We start from the raw sequence: 23,010 nt of genomic DNA, 5'->3' as shown, positions 1-23,010 counted from the left end.
GAAGTAGAAACGGCAACGGCAAGCTCTTTCATGTTAACTCGCAGTAATTGGTATTCTTTTGACAAGACTACATTCAGCTCGACGGCATAAAATTAGAAGCTGAAGACCAAGCCAAAGTCAGACTTGAATATCAATAGGCCCGTTACATAACATGACACGGGAAGACCACACTTACATTAGTCTGTTTTATGGCTACATAACGACACCACTGGGATGCTGAGTCATGCACATCCAAACAACAAAAGGGCAAAAAGGCTCGCTCTTCTTTATCCTGTATTTTAATGAAAGGACTGAATTTAGAAACACACACACACAAACACAAATACACACAGAGGAACTCATTATCATTGGATGAAGCTACATCTTGAGACCTGAAAAAGCAAATATCGCCAAATACTTAAAGGCCATTAAAAAAAAGATTACTCATAATTAATCGCATGTCTTCAATATTTAACTCACGATTAATTGCAAATTTTACATCTGTTCTGACTCTACAATAAAATATACGATACAATATTTTTTTCTAAGTTTCATACTCCTAACATAAAAGTGGGAAAAAATGTTAAACTATTAGAAATATGGCTGCATCTTTTAGTCATTGATACAGTAATTTCACAATAATTTGTTAAATTAAGTTCAAATTAAAAAAGATGTACTGTACTGCGAAAAACGAGTGTGATTTGTGTTGAGGTCATTTTTTCTGCCACTAGATGGCATAATTGTATTTATAAGATGTTAGTGACAGCTCAGTGCATTTTTCTTTTCATATTAAGAGCTATCTAATCTTTAACATGAAGTAACTTGTGAAAGTCTGCACATTTTTAAAATTGTAAAATACAACTTGACCCCCAGTCTCCACAAATATATGCATTATTATTAAATTTATTACTGCTAAATTTTGACGTGGACGTGTCTGCTGCGTTGCGACTGGAATTCCCCCAGTACAGGCTTTCCAAGTAAGAGGCGGTCATTAATTGCACGTTGCAAGTTTGACACTTCTAACATATATAGGGGTGTCAAAATTCGTGCGTTATTTTTTAGTTCATTTAAAGTTCCTTAAACGTCACAATTTTTTTTTACGTGCATATATTTTTTTTTTTTTGGGGGGTGGGGGTCAAAGTTAGTGTGTTAATTTAAAGCTCCTTTAACCTCACTCATTTTTTAACGTGCACTAGAAGATATGTTTTTAAAAAAGTTGAAAAATATTGGAAGGGAAATCCCCAAATGGTGGTGAACCACAAATATGTGGTAGCCCACTGTAAATATAAAAATCGTTTTTTGCAATATTTCATCATAAATTGAGTACCAGTGCGGATGAGGTTGCAACTGTATTCTTTGTTCATATCATTTTAAAACATTTGCACAAACAAAACAGAAAAATGTGTCGGCTAGTGACAATTTAGTGATATCGTGTCGGTAAACAGTGGCTATCGGACTATAGCGAGGACAACACTTAACAACTGGGCATGTTCACTAGACCGGCCACAGGCATCACAAAGAGTAAGTGAAAAGTCAAGCCTGCGTGTGAACATGAACGGGGCAAAGGAAGCAAACTTGTTCATCCTCCGAGGCATGCAGTAATTGCTTTGGCACTGCAAGAGCCAGATATAGCGTGAATCCTCAATTCAGTAACACGCCGTACACCCAAAATCGGCCCTTTTCAGGCAACACATGCGGAAGAACATCAAAACATAAAATACAGACTGCAGCAGACATAAATCCAGGAGGTCCAGGCCCCTATGAAATTCCAATCACTACGAGAGTTTGCTCCACATTTTGGTAATCCACTTAGGTTCAAAGGCGCTATGCTGATCGCAGCTCATAAAAAGTATATTCTTCAGCTGAAAGCTTCCCAGTGATACTAAAAGAACCGCAACTGCGGGAGTTAAAAACGCGGGGGTGAATGTCAGTAGGCATTAAATAATACAGACAGGTGAAACAATTCACGATACATTCAAAAGACGGATAGAACGAAGGCGTTCGCCGATGTTGCCTGCTGAGAAACGATGCAGCAAATCAGACTTTAATTGAATTAAAGTATTCAGAAAAGACTCGTTTTTTGAGGCTGTAAACCTGCTGAGCCGACAATCAAGCGTGAAATGTAAAAAAAGAAACAGTGGTGCTCCTACTTATGCTTTATGAATATTGGCGGAGGGAAAAAAAAAAAAAAAGTCTCTTCGACATCTTGGCATTCAACTTGAAAAGCCTTTCATGCTCTTCAGAATGACAACTATGGAAAGAAAAAGTAAAAACTGGACAGATGTCATGACAATCAAGTAATCGATTATCAAATTAATAGACAACTATTTTAAAGGATCTTTGTGCAGTTTGTCACTTTTTAACTCGCGACTGCCACCTCTGGCCCCTTAGCGTAACTGCAGCATCTGTATCAGGCTCGTTTGTTTTCTTTTTGAGAGAAATCAAAGCGAGGCTCCTCGCCTTGTAAGAGACTCAAATAAAAGTTGATGATAGTTGCTGGCTCATCAGACTGGTTATCCTCACAGGTCAGATTGCTGGTTGACAGAGCTGAAATTAGTTTTCTTGTTTCACCCGCTCAGGATGATCTTTACAGAGGTGCAATGTAAAATCAGATGAGTCGGCTCTGGTGTCCTGCCGAGCGTGCGCGCTTTCGCACCGACCATTCATCTGGCTTGCCGCGATGCCGGAGCCTCGCCGCTGACTGATTAATTCCCGCGGCCTTACAAGTGAGCAGCCACTCCAGTTATCCAACACAAGGACGAGTGTGTTGTCTGCGCTCTTAAAACGTAGTAATAGATGTTCACAGAAGCACCCCGGTGCGTTTCTCTTTTTATACGCGTGCAATTTTCTCCTCCTAATAGCGTGAGACGCCGCCGAAGCATTTGTCACCATCTCATTTTCTACATCGCGAGGCTGAGTACACTCGCAGGCATGTTAGTTTGCCGCTGATTTACTGGAGGTGCTTGAACGTTTTTTTTGACTGTTACCATCCTCGTGATCGTCTAACGAGGCCAACAACGATGAAAAGTAGTTTTGCGCCATTTAGTGCTCATCCAACAGTGATGATGTCAGGAAGAAAAAAAAATGTCGCTAGGAAACAACATGAAGGTACGATAGCGTATTAGGGCCACGTATGTATATATATATATATATATATATAAGGTAGGATGGAGACGGATTTCTTCTGAATTTGAACTTTACTCGTCATACGCGACAGCCAGCGTGACAACACTTCCTGGTCCCCTATCAGCTGACTAAACACTAACCAATCAGAAGCTAGCATACTTTTAGGTAAATGCAAGTGAATGACGGAGAGCAGCAGATTCGACACAGCAACTTTTAGCTACTTCACCAAAATGTATGAATGTGTAAATAATAATTCTGGAAACATGAATGTACGTTTCAAAGTGCGAATGCTAAACATGATATGGTTAAAGAACTTAAAGTCATTACTTTCTCCTTATTTGAAAACCCGACCGAAAAGTATTAGCACAAACAGTTGAGTAGTTTTTTATCGCAAATCTGCCACTATAAAGTCGTAAATTTGCCACTTTCTAAACTTGCAATTTTGCCATTTTATAAACTCGCAAAGTTCAGAGTTTGTTTCTCACAAATTTGCCACTTTATAAAGTAAAAATAAATCAATTTGTGTTTGTACTTTTACAAGCCCTGGATTTGATTCAATTCAATTCACTCCTCCAAAATACAATGGCTGACTTTTTTTTTTTCCAGCAATAAATAAATAAACTCTCAGTCTTATGTTTGTTTTTTCCAAGATTCATATGTGATAAAAACAAAAAAATATTAGTAATAGCGATAGTCTTGCTACTGTATGTAGCTCATATTCATGTTTTTACATATGGACAATTCCGAGCTTACGTCACTTTTGCAAATCAAAATGGTGGTCTAATGCTGCATTCGAGGGCAAGAGGAAAGTGGGAATTCCGATTTCTCCGACTTCAAACCAGGAAGTGTGCACGAGACGTCCAAGTTGTGAAGTTTAGGGGGAAACAAGGACCCCGACATCACCGACCGGCTTCAATTGGACGTCACTCGACGCAGACTGTGAATGGTAAAACATCATTTACATATCTATATTATAAACATATCTATGTTTTAATTATGACATTAATTCGGTTATTCCAAGTAACTTCACATAATCCAACGCAATTTGGACTGACTGTGATATCGTAGTCAGCCATCTTTGTTGTTTACATTTACCTCGAACGCTTCGCGGTCGGAAGTAGGACAATCCGAGTCGGAACGATCCAACTTTCCACCTTCCTTGAATGCAACATTAACTCAGCGGAAGGAAGCTCTCCGTTCATTGAAAAGCACTTTGTATCGATGTCATTTGATTTGTGAGGATGATTTTGATTTCTAAATGTGATGAAATGTTGGCTGATAACAATCTGCTCGGTTTGTACGCAAGTCACAGGCAAAAAGCGATACAAATATGCCGTTTGCTTTCACCAAAACATCAGAAATCGTAATTGTCAATAGAAACACGACCCATCATTTAAAATAGAAATTAAAAGAATATTGGTGAAACTAGCCTCTTTTTTTTTTTTTTTTTTTTAGATTGGCCTTGGCCGTTGAAGCGATTCCAGTGATTTGTGCATGTTTGGTGGGCGCAGCTGAGCTCTGGCTCCCAGCCAGGAGGACAGCGCTAACGAGCACACTCCTGAAAGGCTTTTCAAAGCGGGATCGATAGGCCACCACGCCGAGGCCGGCCCCGCGCGCGTCGGCCTCGAACCGCAGAGCGCCACAGCGCCTCTGTCCGCCGTTCTTTTCATCTTGACACGCCGGCGTAGCGCTTATCTGTCATGTCTGCTCCTAAACGGCTGCCATCGCTGCACGCCAACCGCATTCCCGCGTTCTTCATCTTTCAGCTCGTGCGGCTTTGACTGACTGATAGATATGGAGACGGCACGGCAGAATAAAAAGGCCTGTAAGGAGGATACTAGTTTTTTAGTTAATGTAGTTGAGAAGAAAGGATGTACTGTATCCTGATTTTTTTCTTTAAATTAGGTATTAATTAATCACACATTGATTAAGGTTCAAATGGGGTATCTCTGTTAGTCAAATAATCAAAATGTTACATTGGACCCTCGTTTTTCGCAGCGGATAGGGACCGGGCCACTGGGGGGAAAAAAATAAGAAGAAATCCCCAAAAATATTTAAACACAGGGATGTGAAATTTTTTTTTTATTTTTTTTATTTTTTTTTTTAGTAGTTCATTGTGTATGCACATGACTCCGACAGATAACATCTTCTGCTATAACAAAGACATTTGTGGTATGCTCTAATATGAGTTACTTTTCATTTGGTCATGATACAATTATTTGTTCATGAAATTTGAACTCTTTAACATTATTTATGTGTTAACTTAGTAATCACATTAGTTAGATATGATGATATTCTCAGTGATAATTTTTAAAAGCAAAGGCAGTCCAATGTTTTTGAATGTGACTGATTTTGAGTTGACTAAAACTGCCATTTTATATGGGATAGTTCAATATACATTGAAAATTTATGCTGTTGTTTTGTCTATTTCTTTGTCATGTGAGTGCATTGAAAGTACTTAAAAACACGGAAAACCCATGAGCTCCGGGGGGCGAAGTGTCCCCCCACCAGGGCACTGCCCTGGACCTAGCTGGGTGCCAGCGGCCCCCAGACCCCCGGCTAAATTTTCAGATAATTTCACTTTGGTCAAATCACATCCCTGTTAAACACTGATGATTATTCAATACACATTTTTCACAAAAAAACGCCCCCTTAAAATGTTTTAATATTAAATAAATATTGGAAAAATTTGAAGAGGAAAATCAGCAAATAACGTGTTCCATCGTTTTCCACTGGAGTTAGGTTCCAAATAAAATACCTGCAATGAATGAAATCAGAGATGTAGTTAGCTTTACATTTATTATGAAGGCTCTAAAACCTCTCGCCACACAGTTTATACATTTTTCTCATCAAGGCATTTACATTTTCTCTCATTTCTCTCTTGTTTAAACACTCTCAATGTTCAAACCTTCATAAATGTTATTTTACTGTTAAAAAAATAAAAATAAAAAATGCGTGCAAAATTGCACTACAAAAAAATCCACGAAATAGTAAGACTGCGGGTGCCGAACCGTGAGTCTATGAGGTCCACTGCAAAATTCATCAGGCTCTCGGGTGTTTATTGTTATTTTAATCAAAATGTGATATATATTTTTTCAAAATTATTTTTTAAATTATATTATACTGTCATGTTTATGCAAAGAGAACCGCTATTTGAGGTGTGGCGCAGTTTTAAGTGTGTTAATGTGCTCATTTTTAGAAGAAGAAAAAAAACACACGGAGAACATGTAAACTCCCAGCAGGATTCTTAAGCTGAGATTCGAACCATGTACTTGAGAATTGTGAGGCAGAAGTGCCTGTGCACATCCTAATTTAAACTCATCTTAAATATATATATATTTTTTTTTTCAGCTCCCCATCAGAGAGGCTGCGTGTGTATTTATAGGATTGTTTCACGACATCTAAGAGCATTTTGGGAATTCAAAAACAACACTTTTCTCCTCATACTTACTGTTGCGCTTTTAGAAATCATACATTTATCGCAATCTCCTGCCCCCTGAAAGACTGCGGTTTGCCTTCCGGCTTGATCACACAAATCCTAACCGTTGTTGTGCGAGCGCTCGTGTGTAGTCGGGGCACTTGTGGGAAGCAACTCTGCATCAGGTAGTTTCCTAACTAATCCTTCTCTATCTATAGGGGCTGATAGTTCATGTTGAGGGGAAATAAGTGAAATAAAAGCGCAGCCTGTGAAACGCTGGCCTCCATCTTTTGCCGCCGCGCTCCATGACTTTCTCGGGAATGGAGTGCAGCGGCAACTTGTCCACACTCGGACCATAAAGTCAACGACCAAGGCGGAGCATCGACTTTATGAGAATGGAGCGCGGGATAAAATGTAATAGGTAGAACTGCCGGAGTTCTCTTGAAATTACCTTTTTTCTTGTTTTTATCTAAGGTTTGTACTTTTTTTTCCCCCCAGAGAGATGGCCTGTTAAAAAGAGGGGCAGGGACAGGTCGCATTGGCTTTTAATGGTGTCCTGAGGCGACTTGCAATTCAACATGGAGTGCGCAGCAAAATGACTCAGACTTCACTGACTCAAGTTGAGCATACACGATGCCAGTGTTTCCCAACCCAAGCTAATATTTTGCATTAGAAAAATCTTACAGTACGCCCCCAAACAAAAATGTCATGAAGAGTCGATATTTCGAAATAATTACGACTACACGCCGCAGACATTGATGAGCAAAGATAAAGCAAGTGTGAAATCACACTACAAGTTTATGTTGTGAGCTGCCTTTTGTCTAATGTCTCCGTAAGTGAGCGGAATTTCGGGTCTCGAGCGGCTGCTGGCTTTGTCGCAACCCCCGAGCTCCGCCCCCTCTGCATTGGGGATGGCGTGAGCCAGCAGCTCATAATCCATGAGACATCCCTTCAAAACAGGTTGAGTTCAGCAAGGGGGAAAACAAAAGGCTGCGGTGGGGTTGAGCAGTGGCACATGTGCATGAGATATGGCTCGTCCCCCTAGGCCAAGGGTAGGCAAGTTCGGTCCTCGGGACGCAGTCCTGCCTGTCTTCGGTGTCCCCTGCCTCCAACCCAGGTGTTTCAAATCATCAGCTCATAATTACGTTCTGCAGGAGCCTCTCATCTGTGTTCGAGGATGGAGACATCGAAAACATGCACGACTGCTGCTCCCTAGGACCGAACTTGCCTACCGCTGCCCTAGGCTAAAAAAACAAGCATATTCTGTCAATTAATTTAAATCCCAAAATTATAATTTCTTAAAAAGTGTTGCATTTGTATCAGCCTGCCATGAAAAACAGCGGGCAGTAAATCCCCACTGCCAACAAATTAATAAGACTTCAGCATATTACCTTTCAAGAGCGCAGTGCAGAGCAATGAAGCTATAGTGGCCATTTTCAAAAGGGTGCGGCTTTGAATCTTCTCCTGGTGCTCAGCTCCAACCAAGCAAGGCCCATTAACAGCAGTACAATTGACTAACTTTAAAGGAGGCTTCTCTAATTGGAAGATAAAGGAAGGCTTTTAGTGTGTAAGACCCAATTACTGCCATGCTGTTAGCACCTCTCCGCTGATTGCATTCATTAGCCGAAATCGCTATCATCCCCTCTCCTTTGGTTTCTATCAAAATCCTCCCTCCAAAAAAAAGAAGAAAAAAAACCCACCTTATTCCAACCCGTTCCAGAATAGCTGGAAGTAACTCATAAAGTGTCGAGGGCTAATGGGTTTACATTTGAATTGCGATTAGAGACTCAGCGCTGCCGGCGGATTCGCTCGCTGACGCCGTTTGCATCCAACCCCACACAATGAAACACAAAAGAATAATACAGTAAATACGGTGGCGCTTGCCTCAAACCACAACAAAGGCATGCAGAGTAAATGCGCCTTCTCACATAAAGTTTTGCTTCCCCTCGTTTCGGTAACGATTGTGACATTGCGTCGCTATCAATGTAAGCAGCTGTGGTAGCTAACATGGTGGATAGCATACAAGCTAGGTGGTTAAAAGTAGCTGTTGAACGAGCACTTACATAGTTAGCATTCCTAAGATACTTAGCTAAACTTGTGTCAACCAGACATACAGTCGTTTTGGTAATAAACTAATAAAGTTAAAGAATTGTTGCATTGGTTGATGACAGATAGTTTAAAAGATGGAAAAGTACGATGAATGTTTTGCTTCCCCTTGTTTTGGTAACATTGGGTAGCTAACATGGTAGATAGCATTCAAGCTAGGTGGTTAAAAGTAGCTGTTGAACGAGCACCTACAGAGTTAGCCTTCCTAAGATACTTAGCTAAACTTGTGTCAACCAGACATACAGTCGTTTTGGTAATAAATGAATAAAGTTAAAAGAATTGTTGCATTGGTTGATGACATAGATATGTTAAAAAGATGGAAAAGTACGATGAATGTTTTGCTTCTCCTCGTTTTGGTAACATTGGGTAGCTAACATGGTAGATAGCATACAAGCTAGGTGATTAAAAGTAGCTGCTGAACAAGCACCTACAGAGTTAGCCTTCCTAAGATACTTAGCTAAACCTGTGTCAACATACAGTCCTTTTGATAATAAATTAATGAAGTTAAAGAGTTGTTGCATTGATTCATAAGATAGATATGTTAAAAAAAGTGGAAAAGTACGATGGTTGAATGATAACTGACAATAATTGACATATTCATATGAAGAAAAAATAATGAATTTTCCTAATGAAATTTAGTGGGGTATGACTTTACGGTTATTGTAGCCTACTTGATGTTTTACTTTAAGAGTGAAGACCATATAAACTAAGTGAGCGGAAAGAACCCTTCTAGGATTCTCCCCACGTCCGCACCGTCCCCTCTCCCTCGGTTTCACAAGCACACACAAAAAGCATCCAAGGCCACACACGACCACTCTCCGCTCATCTATACAGCTGCCATTCACACGCCGATCGGCCCGGACATTTGACGGTTTTCTCATCTAGGGAGCTGCCACAGCGAGACGGGGGCCGAATCACCTCTGTCAGCCCCCGCAGTGCATCTCAAGCAGCATCCACGTTCTCGTCTCAATATCCGCCCGTCATCGTCGTGTCGACCACGCGGTCGCGTCACCACCGACCCTGCGTAAACACCGTGCCCGCCGGGGTGGGGGCAACCTGCTTGCTAAAAGTGAGTGCCACTTCCGTGTCGAGCCGGGTGGATACTCATCGATTCACTTTGTCTTGCATATAGGATAAAAAAGGAGCACACTACAAAAGCTGGTTCAAAATAGGAAGAAATGACAGTAAAATCCCGTAAATAACACCGATTTGGGGTATTATGCGGGGGCAGGTGGATAATAAGAAATGAACATTCTTCACATTGATTTATAGCGCATTTCATGCACGATGTAACTAAATAAGTTTCTCATCTTGTGATGGAAAAGTGCAACAGTTACAGTGTTAAAGAGATGTAACTTTGATAGCACTATTTAAAAGCAAACTAAAGAAAAAAATTGCCAATAAAATGACTAAAAGAGCAAATAATGACAAAAAAAACAAAAAAATTACAGCAAATCAAGGGACAAAGAAAAAAAATGCTTTGTAAGGGTGATTTGAGACTGAGGCTAATTATGCACAGGTGCGCTATGCACAAGATTTTTGCCATGCTTGATCGAAGAAAAATGATTTGCCACAAGAACAGGGAAATTTGCAATAAACTGCACGGATAACGAATGTGATAGTTTGAGCAGATGATTTCCAATAAACGGATATTTTTGCGTTGAATTGATGTGCACGGGTCCAAATTATGTAACAGGCAGCAAAATTGGCTATTAAAATGTAAATGATCAATTAATCAATCAATCCTCCATGATATTAAAATGTAAATTATGCTCCAATTGCAGTTACTTTCGTTTGTATTAATAAACCAAGTTCTGACAATTTTGAATCATTAACCAGGATTGCCTTTTGTTATATCTGTATCTTGTCAAGTTAATTTCTGGATAAAACTTAACTGTCACATATTGCTAAAGACTATTTCAAATTCTTAAAACAACTGGTGGAAGCCTTTAACAAGCTTTCCTTGAATTTCCAATAAATGCGAAAATAAAACTAAATGGAAACGCTAGAAATTCCAAAAAGGGCCCAAATTTTGCCCAAAAGTTTTTACGCTTGGAGGGGGTGGATTTTGAAGCGGATTGAAAAAAAGGAAAATGCACATTTTTACTCTGGAAAACAGGTTTTGCGGATAAACTCTCTATGGTGTATAGCGCCACCTACAGTGGCGGAGTCTCCTTTTAATACTCGCAAAAAAAGAATGGATGGAAACGGGCATAAGTCGCATTTCCGTTGTGCGCATTTTCAGTAAATTTGCTTTTAAAAAATCTAAACAATTGGAAGGCAACCTTACTAATGACTCGTCTACTGCCACTTGCTTTTGAACAAGATCAAGCTTATAATGTTGGATCCTGTCATTAATTGGGGCTCTGGAGGATGTTTCTTTTCTTGCGTTATGCGCTTAAAATGAATACCAGGGAAAAACAGCTCAATGATATTTGCATATGAAAGCCCCCCCCCCCTCCCAAAAAAAAAAAAAAAACAGGAGACAAAAGCCCCTTGTAGCACAAAGTCTGGCTTGAGAGTAAGCCATTAGGGTGCATCACGTAATTTCACAAAGCGTGCACCATAAGCAAATATGGAAATATCGCACTGAATTTCAAATGAGAGCTTATGCACAGTTGCATGCTATTAATAAGGCCGCCTGGCCCTCGCGTATGCGAGTGTGCGTGCGCATGTGTGTGCGTGTGTACAACTGACAAGTCATTTTGATCACAATTTGCAGGAGCATCCAAGAGCTACGCTGCATAATGAGTTGTACTTAAAAGCGCAACACAGTTCACGACCCTGCTGCATCCCGTTTTTCAGGTTTTTTTCGCCCGCCTCTCGCCGGGAAAATGTTTTCATCCTGTCAACGTTTCGCTGTTTGCCTTCTCAGTCAAAATTAGCTTGAATGCAGTTTTTTCCCCAACCCCAAATATTCAACATACACACAGAGATATGCTTCTCAGGTGGAAAAAAAAAAGTTCAATAAAAAAAAATAAAGTTTTGGGACAGGGGATAATATTTCACTAATTCAACACACATAATACTTTATGTTATCGGCCATTGAGTAGAGTGACCATATTTTGATGTCCAAAAAAAGAGGTGAATGATATTCAATGTTTACTCAAAGATGACAGACATTATAAACAAATTTAACATATGCCTGCTCTGTATGTGTAGAAAATAAAAACACAACATCTCTTTTGAAGCTTTATTTGACAAGTCAATAAATAATGACACAATGTTTTAAGCCCAACATATTTTGCTCAAGCTTAAATTCATTTATAAATTCCTGTAATTCAATATTCTTTTTTTTTTTTTTTTTTTTAGATCAAACCTGCACTGCGGCTACGTTCCCGGTTTTCGGGTGCAGAGCATTACCAGTGAGCTGAGATTTTGGGACACTGACTTATCTTAGGACCGTATTTGAACGCTCAGCAAGTGAGGTATGTAAAAAGATGACCTACTTTTTTCTTTAAAAAACAAAATCCTTATTTAATATACAGTATAACTATAGTAACACACAAACGCAAGCCGCCTTTTTTTCCTCCTACACCCCTCGCTATCAACACCATGTAAAAAAATGGACACCCGGGAAAAAGATAACATTTGGTGACCCCTACCATAGAGCCAAAAAATGGACACACAACACTTTATGTCTCAAAATGGTGAACTCAATGCTTCCAACAATTTAGCAGATCAGGTTACGGTACATGGGATTGGCCACATGCCAAGTAAATGTAATACATTTTATTTTTGTGAACTTGAAGTTTGCTTAGAAATTACCAAAAAGCGGTTCAGATAATGGCCGGATGGGAAACACACTCCCTAATGTTAGCATAGCCATTGCTAACAAGTCTATAGTTGGGTTTCCATCTACCCATTTTTATTCGAATTTTCAAGAAATGTGAAAATAAAACTGAATGGAAACGCTAGAAATTCGAAAAAAAGGGCCTAAAATTCGCCCAAAATGTTTTTACACTTGGAAGGAGTGGATTTTGATACGTATTGAAAAAAGAAAAATTTGGGCTCTTGAAACAGGTTTTGCGAATAAACGCTGACGAGATCGAATGCACGTCACACGTACGTTTGTAGTCACAACGCGATGACGGACGATAAAGTAAGATATGTTTGGAGGGATGACGAAACAGGAAATCTTTTTGGAATTAACTCATTCACTGCCATTGACGGCTATAGACATCAAAAAATCATTTGAACTATTTATTTTTGTTAAGAGTATGAAAACCTAGATTTTTTTATCGTACATTTAGAACAGATATAAAATTTGTGATTTAGTAAAATTTTTTATTAAGTAAAAAAAATATTTTTAATAACCATCTCGTCAGGCGATTAATTTTTTTTTACTCTTTTTTTAAACTTTTAATTAATCGCATGACTTCACTGGTTAACTCACGATTAATCACAAATTTTATATCTCTTCTAAATGTACATTTTCATACTCTTTTTAACAAAAGTGGGAAGAAAAATGTTAAACTAATAGAAATAGTTCAAATTAATTTTTGACGTTTATAGCCGTCAATGGCAGTGAATGAGTTAATTAAAGAAGTCAATTTTAATGCAATTTTAGATGGAAAACAGCAAATAAAACGCTGCAGTTTATCAAGAATTACAAAAGCAAACTCATACGACGTCATCGCACTTCCTGTTCTTCTTCTTTTAAATTACTGGCGGGTCACAATTTAGAGTCTTAAATGAACCTAACATGCAAAGTCACCTCACCACCGCCTCAACTTAGAAACATAAACTCTTTTACGCAATTTCAATCACAACTCAAAACACACCTGTTTAAAACTGCATACCCAACTTAAATGTTAAACTTCTGCTCTTCTCCCTCGCCCCATTTTTTTTCCTCTCTTAACCTTCTGTCCTTGAGTGCTAAGAAAGGCGCTTTTAAATATAATGCATTATTATTATTATTATTATTATTATTATTATTATTATTATTATTATTAAAGTCCAAACGAGAAGGTTGTGCCCGGATTCAAACCCCCATCCACTGTATATAGCCAAGTCTTATAACATAACACTTATGGTGGTCAACTTTGGAGGGTCCGCCGCATAATAATAGCCGTGGCTTGAATTTGTCCACCGTGTGTCACATCATCAGCTCAAGCCATAACCGAGGCAGATCGTACAGCCAAAAGGTATATGTTAGCATGCTGGCTTCCTCTCCGGACCGCTTTGGCCCTTGCTCCCTTTCTTCCCTCGTCACTCTTTCATGACTAGCTAATGAATGTAGATGATGCTCAGGGGTGGGGGGACGGGGGGGTGTCTTATTAAGCTGGTGATGTGAGAGGCAGGTGTGCTCCGGTCGCGGTCGTGGTGAAAAGTTCAACGGCCGCCTCGGTAAACTGAAAGGGGGCTAAAGAGGTTTGTTTATATGGCCCACCTTGACTTGACCTCCGCACAGGCGGGCGTGATTAGTGAAATGCGTTGCGGCGGTTCGGGGTGCGCGGGGGGATGCGCTCGCCGCTAATAACCCACGCAGCGGCACAAACGCACAGGCGGCGACATAAACCCGGCGGATTAACTGATTGAGCCAATATGTTTGCAGATAAACAAACGGGATTTGCGGCAAACACTGTCACCGTCAAAAAAATATGCATGAATGGTCCATTTAAGGCTGGATTTAAACCGCATGGTTGAAGTGACACAATTCCGATTTTTTTGGGCTCTCAAGTGGCACAATTGGGATGTGCGGCAGTGATGCGGAAATAGAAAACAAACAGAGCTTCTTTCAAATTTGATACATATTGGGCAACCATCAAAACGCGACATCTGATCACCCTAAGATGACGGTTACTTTGCGCACGCGCAGAGCCATCGATCACTGCCGATCGACAGCTTATTTCGAGGGCCCTTTCATTCCTTAATTCTCCTCCCTTTCTGTCTTTCCTACAAGTGTCTTCTAAAGGTAAACGTGATGTTTAATGTCCTTTGATCCATTTCATTAATCATTCATTTCGTGTAGTTTTCTCTGTATGCTAAATTATATTTATTCGCTGTAAAATATATTTTTGTTAACGTTTTTGACTGTCTGGAACAGATTCATTTGATTAATGTGATTTTCGATGGGGAATATTGCTTTAGTTTTCGTACGATTCAGGTTTAACAGATTCATCATACAAATTGAGGTTCACTAAACGTGATGAAGTTCTGATAAAACTGCCACATCCAAGATGCTAGCACCATGCTAAAGTGAAAATACAAAAAAATACACTCTAAAAACAGTTAGGTCAAAAATAACTCTTTTCAGAGTCAAAAAAATGGTAAAATAGAAGCAAATTGGGTCATATTGTATAAAACAACCCACAAAGTTGGGTCAGATCTTCTATGCCAACTTTGGGTAAACAATAAAAGTCAGTCATTTTATATATAACAACCCATAAAGTTGGGTCAGATACTCAAAAATCAGGTCATTTTGTATTTAAAAAAAAAAAAAAGAGAGAAGAAAATTGCGTCAAATTGAACCATAAAATGGATCGTCCTTTTTTTTTTATTATCCATAATTGGATTACTTTTGACCCATCTGCTTTTAGAGTTATCACGGAATATGCCTAAAACTCTCACGAGGCTCACAAAATGCATTAAAAATGTATTTTAGGAAAGTGGGAGGAAGCCAAACGTCCACATGGGAAGGCCGGAGCCCGGATTTGAACCCCCATTTTCACGACACATTTTGACAAATATGACAATAAAATTATGCACTGGCGTTTTTACTTGAGCACAGTGAAAGTCCCTAAAAAGTTTGAGGAAGCTTTCTTTGGGAACCAAAACCAAACCCGATGTAATGTCATTATTTGGAAAGAACTATAGCAAAATCCGTTCTTCTTCTGCTTTTATCATTTGCCTATCCGAGACACACAAACACACACAGTATACGCACACACATACGTTCCCTCCAGGTGCAGCTGTGCGGTCATCGATGCTCGCTTTTTGATGGTTCATCCGATCAAAGCGTTTGGCTGGCGAGGCTTTCGGTTTCGGCGAGCGACTGCGGCCGGCGCCGATTGTCGTGTGGCGGAAATGAGGCTCATTATTTCAATGTGTAGTCACACTTTGTGACCTCCCGCCCCGGGACCGGGCCATCTATCCATTAAAGGAAATCACTTTCAAAGGGCTTGTCCTTCCTCGACAACACACACAATGATGGATGGGCAACATTACTGTACTGGTGCACACCAACTTTTTGACTGCTGAACTGTTTAATGTGCACTAACACAACTTTGGGTGAGCGCACAAACCAATAAAAAAATGTGCCTTCTAAATGTATATGTGACACTACTATCACGTAGTACAGTTTCTTGACCAATTGGACCCATTTGATGACCTTAAGAAAGGGGTTCTCAAACTATTTAGGTACGGGGAATTTTTCCAATTAAAAACAAAAACACTTGCACCCTGAAATGTTGTACGAATGAAAAAAGTTACAATAACAAATTCATATTTTGATTGACTATAGAGGATCTTGGATTTTAGATTCCGTTCCTATACCAGTCATGTAACTCGGATTTGTGAGTCCAATAGAGGGACGGCCACTATTTAAAAAAAAAAATACAGAAAAAAACAAGGAACACTCCAAACCTTTACTGTAAAAATGCAGTAAACAGGGATGTGATTTTTCCGCTAATTTGCGGAATTCCGCTTTTTTTATCCCCCCCCCCCCCCCAAAAAAAAATCGTTTTTTTTTTTTTTTAGTAGTTCATTGTGTATGCACATGACTCCGACAGATAACATCTTCTGCTATAACAAAGACATTTGTGGTATGCTCTAATATGAGTTACTTTTCATTTGGTCATGATATAATTATTTGTTCATGCGGCCCCCAGACCCCCGGCTAAATTTTCAGATAATTTCACTTTGGTCAAATCACATCCCTGAGTAAAGTACTAATATGAATTCCCTGTAATACAAGTAAAAGTGTCATCTTATTTAACCCTGGAGAACCCAAGAACCCTTTTCTTCTTTGGAAAATTATGAATTATACATTAAACTAAAAAAAATATATATTAAATGACTGCTATAAGTTCACTAAACACCAAAATATATGTTTTTTCAATTTTAACCCTTGTTTTTTGAAATAGCTCAGAGTTGCTAATTCATCAAAATATATATATAAAACATACTCTTAGGCATTCTGCAACATGATATGAAATAGATTAACAAAAAAAAACACAATTTTACCATCTGATGGTTTGCTGAGAAGATGGTTTTGTTTGGTTTGATTTCCAGCTCAACAAAACAGAATGTTCCCACCCATCTTGTCACCCCCACTCTGGCTCATGTAAGTGCAATATTCATCCACTAGATGGCCCCATGCAGGGGTCAGAAGTGGCACTCTGGACTTTTGAAGTTAAATTTGTAAAAATAAAAAGGTCTTTGTTATTCCGTCCGTCCGTCCGTCGTCTTCCGCTTATCCGGGGTCGGGTCGCGGGGGCAGCAGCTTTAGCAGGGAAGCCCAGACTTCCCTCTCCCCAGCCACTTCAGCCAGCTCATCCGACGGGACCCCAAGGCGTTCCCAGGACAGCCGAGAGACATAGTCTCTCCAGCGTGTCCTGGGTCGTCCCCGGGGCCTCCTGCCGGTAGGACATGCCCGGAACACCTCCCCAGGGAGGCGTCCAGGAGGCATCCGAACCAGATGCCCGAGCCACCTCAACTGGTTCCTCTCAACGTGGAGAAGCAGCGACTCGACGCTGAGTCCCTCTCGGATGACCGAGCTTCTCACCCTATCTCTATCTCTTTGTTATTCGAGTAGCAGAATTTATAGGGGCCAAATTTGACCCCGTGGGTTCTCCAGGGTTAAAAAAAAAAAAAAAAAGTCATGGCATGCAGGGACATACCGATGTGGCTCCGGTGCGACGACGCGCTGCTCAGTTGTCCCCAAAGAGACAACATGCAGACGGTCAGCAGCAACACCTTTCTGCACATTCCCCGCAGGTCCTGCTCCTTCATTCTGAAACGGGGGAGAAAAAAAAAAGAGACTGGTCACTAATGGTCAACTATTCTGCAATCCAACGTTCATTGAGAACACAGTGTTTTTGTGTCAACAGTTAAAGGAAAAATATCAAATCAACCAGTGCAAAGTCAGACTGTTCTCTGCTTAACATGCGCACACTCACACGGACAATGAGGCGCTCTAAGGTGCCCACACAGACTATGAGTGTCGCTAGCTAGCTAACTGCACATCACAATCGCGCTGATAATCGCTGGTGCTAATTTTGATATAGTCGGGCAAGGGTGACTCATGTACAAATCAGGAAAACTCAAATGGTGAAAAACTGTTTAATGCTATATCGACACAATTCACTACTACACAGTTCTCAATCTTTTCGTGTTATCAGCTGTCTTTCGGAAAATAATATTTCTGAATTCACTTTATAGTGTCTTTAAATATCACCAAATCAATATATCAGTTTGTGTCACTATTCAAGATATTTAGATGAATCTGCCCAACAGTACGGCACAGCAGGGCCCAACCAATATGGATTTTTTTAGGTCAATGCCAATTGCGAGATTTGTGATTAACGGGCCAATTAATCAAAAAAAAAAATAACGCATTTTTATGTCTTCTTAAAAAATATATATATATATATAGTGACTGAAATAACTCCTGTTTCCTTAACACATACAAAAATAAAGATATGAATTACAGGCAGAACATTTGACTGTTTTACAATACGTTGTCCAATAGTATTTGTTTAACTTAACAACACAGAAAAAATAAAATAAAGAAATAATAAAATAAAAATAATCAGCAATATTTCTGACAATTTTTGCCTATTTTTTTTAAAGAGATAATATTAGTCGATTAAATCGACCGGCCAATAAATAATTCAGTCCCTACACTCTAAAAAGATAATTGTTTAACCAATTTAAGATTATAAATTGAACTCTTGACCAACTTGGAAAAAAATCACTTCAAGTGGTAGTAACACACGATTGAATTAAGTTAGTCCAAAGTGAATATATTATGTTTAAGTGAATTAAGTTAATCCAAAATTACTCCAATCCAAAGTATTAAGTTTAATGAACTCATAATTACTTAAACGTAATATATTCACTTTGGACTAACTTAATTCTATTGTGTGTTACCACTTGAAGCATTTTTTTTAAGTTGGTCAACAATTTAATTTGTCATCTTAAATTGGTTCAACAATTCTTTTCTTTTTTTAGAGTGTACTGCGCAACAGCAAAACGACTTATCACCTACAATTAAAACACCAAGTTACAATTTTTTATATTATTATTATTATTAATATTCTGTCGTAAGTGTTGGTGAGACTGAAGGCGCAGTCCTCAAAGGTGAAAGCCCCCCTTTGGAGCCGCTACCGGGAGGTCTTCAAGTGTTCTCAGTCAGTCTCAGTGGTCTTTTGGATGGCGTTGCTCTCCACCTCCAAGTGAGAGGCCCGTGGAGAGCTCGACTCAAGCGGTCCAATCAGTGGCTAATCTCGCTGCCAACACCGCTGCCATGCTGGACTCGCTCCTCTCTCTGGTGCGAGAATCAAATCACAGCTCTGACTTTGAACCGTGTTCCAGTGCCGCAACTCAAATTAGTCAATTTATGTTTGGGTTTTTTTTTCTTCTGCATGAGATTAACTCCCTGCTTCCCTTGCAAGCAACTGGCAAATGAGGGGATGGTGGTTTTTATTTATTTATTTGTGACTACCTTTGTAGTGACTGCCAGCAACTCTTCATTTGGAATAAGATGAGAGAGGTGATGCGTTTTAAAGACGAAGTTGCGATCACAGAGTCTGGAACGCGACCACGGCATTCCTGGGGGTACCAGTTGGACATTTTGGGAGTTTTAGGTTTATGGTCGTTCTAGTTGTGATGTTAAAAACAAAAAAGTCATATATATATATATATATTTTTTTTTTTATTTATTTATTTATATATATTTATGTATATTTATATATTTATATTTATTTATATATATTTATATATATATATATATATATATATTTATTTATTTTTATATATATATATTTATATATATATATATATATATATATTTATATATATATATTTATATATATATTTATATATATATATATTTATATATATATATATATATTTATTTATTTTTATATATTTATATTTATTTATATATATATATATACATTTTCCCACAGTATATAAAGCTCAATATCACGGAGCGCTATTCTTCATCTTCACATAAATCGGCCAGAACAGATGCATTTCTATTCATTTCAATGGAGAGCTGCAATATAAAAGGAGGGCTATATTAGCCCATCGCAGCGCTACGACAATATTTTTCGCAAAGTCCGATGCGGTTCATTTAGGGCAGCTGTGACGTAACCGTACATTCATTACATTCTCACATTCATTTTTTTTTTTTACTTTCTGTCCGTACGTTTATTACAGCTTGACAAAAGCCAAACGTTGAGAAATTAAAAGTGTCATGCATATTTTTAGTTTGAGGCCAAATCCGTGTTGAGCCACGGTCGTGTTCAGGTGGCCCGACGGAGGACGCTTATTAGAGAAACGATTCCGGCAGACGATGTGAGGCGCCGAGACCAGGTGGCTCATCACAAAAATCCTAAACTCATTTCATGATACTTTTCTCCGTGCTGTGAGCAGTTTGTCATCTCCTTAATTAATCAAGCCGGTGTTTGATCCAATTACACGTCAGCACACAGTCTATAGAAAAGTCACAATGTCGTCGCCTCCACGAAAACTCTCCGTGACAATTTGTTCAACATGCCACAAAAAGTGGACGCTTGTTCGTTAGGTCTCTTTGTTTCCACCTGCGCTCCTCATCCCACCCCCACCTCAGTTTAGTCCCATTTTGTTTCTTTGTTACTTTTCGTTGCCGTCACCTGCAGTCACGAGTCCAAGTGGGGGAAGCAAACGGTGCTGTTCATTCGATTGCACTACTTTACAAGTTGAAGGTCAATGATGGGAAGCTGATGTGATACGAATAATAAAAAAAAAAAGAAGAAGGCGCAATTAGCTCTGGTTTTACGACCCGTGCCGAGTTTTTATGTTGGCTGCTCTGTAATTGAGCTTCCCTTTCACAATCCCTTTTTATTTTCAATTTATGCTTTGTAAATGTGGGCTTTTTTTTCTATAAATGCCTGTTATGCCTCCTAACGCATTTTATGTCTTCTTAAAAAAAAAATATGTATATTTTTTCTTCTACCTAATCCACTTTGTTATTTTGAGATAACGAGCTGGCGCTGAATAACTTGCTAGAATGTTGTTGTCGGGGAGAAAAAAAGCTTGCTGCGGTTTGATCCTGACCTCTTTTTGTTCTTAGCGATTCACAAATTTACAAGACAGAATTACTCACAAGCTGTACTTATTAGAGGTTCTAGTGTAAAAAAATAAAATAAAATAAAGACACTGTTAAGGGTATAAGTACTGATTCAACTCCTTGTAAAAAAAAAATTAATTGTAATTAAGCACAAATTTAAAAAGTAAAAGTTAAGTTTAACAAATTCTGACTTTATTCTCAGTATTCTGTCTTTGTTGCCCCCCCCCACACACACACACAATTCAAAGCTCAACGCCACAAAGTCAGAATTCTCACTTTAAAGTTAGATTTCTGAGTTTAAAGTGATCTTTCAGAATTCTCACTTTAAAACCAGAATTACCAGATTTAAGTCATAAATCTCACTTTAAAGTCAGAATTCTGAGAATAAAGTGAGAATCCTGCCAACCCTTTTTTTCCCTCCTCTTCACTGGCCACAATCCTCTTAACGTAATACGGAAACTGTACTTTTGTTACATTATGAAATGAACAACAAAAAAATGAACTGATTAGAACGGAAAAAAATCCAACTGAACTTGCTTTTTTAAGATTCGACTGAGACTATTTTGAAAACCAGAAGCTTGTCATTTACAGGCCTGATCTAAAAACAATAAAAGCCAGCAGTGACACGTGCGCACTGGCGACACACCGACACATCAAATTTAGGCCAAATGCGCGTGGGCCAGTGTCAGGGAAAGTGTTCCCAGCTGATGTGGAGTTTGAAGTTGGCTGTGGCCGCGGGGTAAAAAAAAAACAAACAAAAAAAAAAAAAACGCTTGTGTTTACGTCTCGTCTAAACGTCGTAGCACGACTTTGCTGCAAAGACGACAGGAAGATGACACGTGGCGACGCCTCGGGCCGAGCCGTTCCTCCTTGGCGCTGACAGCCCGTAACGGCGTCACGCAGAATGTGTGACATCACAGCCAAAATCACTGACTAAGTGAAAGGTGGGGCTGGAAATGCAGCAGCAGGAGACATCAAGTATGCGTAGCTGCACGGGCAAATAAGTCAATAAGACTGCGTATTGATAAATATAAATAAAAATAATTCAGAGGGGGGTAATATTCCGAGAGAGAAAAAATTGAGAAACTTACAAGAAATACACGTAGCGTAGCTATAGTCTTAATTTGAGGATTCATTGGTGGTCAACTCTATAAAGTGGCAAATTTAAGTTTTTTTCTCAGAATATTGCCCCCACCCTCTAAAAAATATATATTTGTACGTGTACCTAATACGCCTAATATGTAATGCTGATATGATACTTTTTTGTTTTAAATAATGCGAGATTTGGTATTGTTCCGATAACAAAAACATGCAAGGTTAATGTCACTGGCACTGATATTTGACATACCTAGTAAAAAAAAAAAAAAAAAAAGGAAACTAATATTTATTAAATTATGTATGCCGGGAACATTGTAAACAAAAAAAAAAAAACCTGTAATGAAAAATGTGTTATTGATCCCAGACCAAGTAAACAGTTTTGCTGATTTTTGAACAGCAAAATATTTAGTATCCATCCAATCACCAGATTTGCTGATACTGAAATGACCATTGTTGTTATCAATCTGATAGCAAGTAAATACAGAGCCTTTACCGATGATACAGATTTGATCCATTTCTTAATGATACAAGACTTGCCTTCAATACGATCAAAATTCATACAAGACAACTTCAGCTATGGACCGTAGTAAATACAAGCCCACTGATGGAGACGCCGCTAACTTCAGTATGTGTGTTTATTTTTGTTATTTTGAATCACCCCGCATGGTATTGAAGTAGTAGTACCGTCTTGACTGGAAGAAACCTGAATAGCAAGTACTGTTTGACTGAAATGTGCTGGAAACGGATCAATAAAGCTGAATAGATTCCACCTTGCAACATTCGCGTCGATAAAGGCCAAAAGTTGAATCGGGTTAATATGAGCTGGAAAGTGTAGTTTATTTTGTGAGCTTGCATGCGACACTCAGGTATTCAATTCAGCTCATTGACCTTGAGGTTAACTCATGACGGCTTATAAAATCAATTTGCCGTCCGCCTTGAAAGCCTTTTTAACATCATAAGGAGTGTTTGCAATGAGATCGGCTCGCCCGAGGGACGTACCGCA

General features: G+C 39.0%; 1 protein-coding gene across 1 annotated transcript in view; it reads right to left on the bottom strand.

Moving 5' to 3' along the window:
* The window catches only part of tafa3a (TAFA chemokine like family member 3a), an 84,078-nt gene that overhangs the window by 18,884 nt on the left and 42,184 nt on the right, over nt 1-23,010 (bottom strand). Inside the window, exon 2 of the mRNA XM_077572329.1 lies at nt 17,473-17,585. Within this exon, the coding sequence (XP_077428455.1) occupies nt 17,473-17,584 (112 nt within the window). The 5' untranslated portion in view covers nt 17,585. The remainder of the gene's footprint in view (nt 1-17,472; nt 17,586-23,010) is intronic.

Source organism: Vanacampus margaritifer, chromosome 8, assembly GCF_051991255.1.
Source record: "Vanacampus margaritifer isolate UIUO_Vmar chromosome 8, RoL_Vmar_1.0, whole genome shotgun sequence".
Lineage (NCBI taxonomy): Eukaryota > Metazoa > Chordata > Actinopteri > Syngnathiformes > Syngnathidae > Vanacampus > Vanacampus margaritifer.
This window is presented reverse-complemented; position numbering and strand designations above follow the sequence as displayed.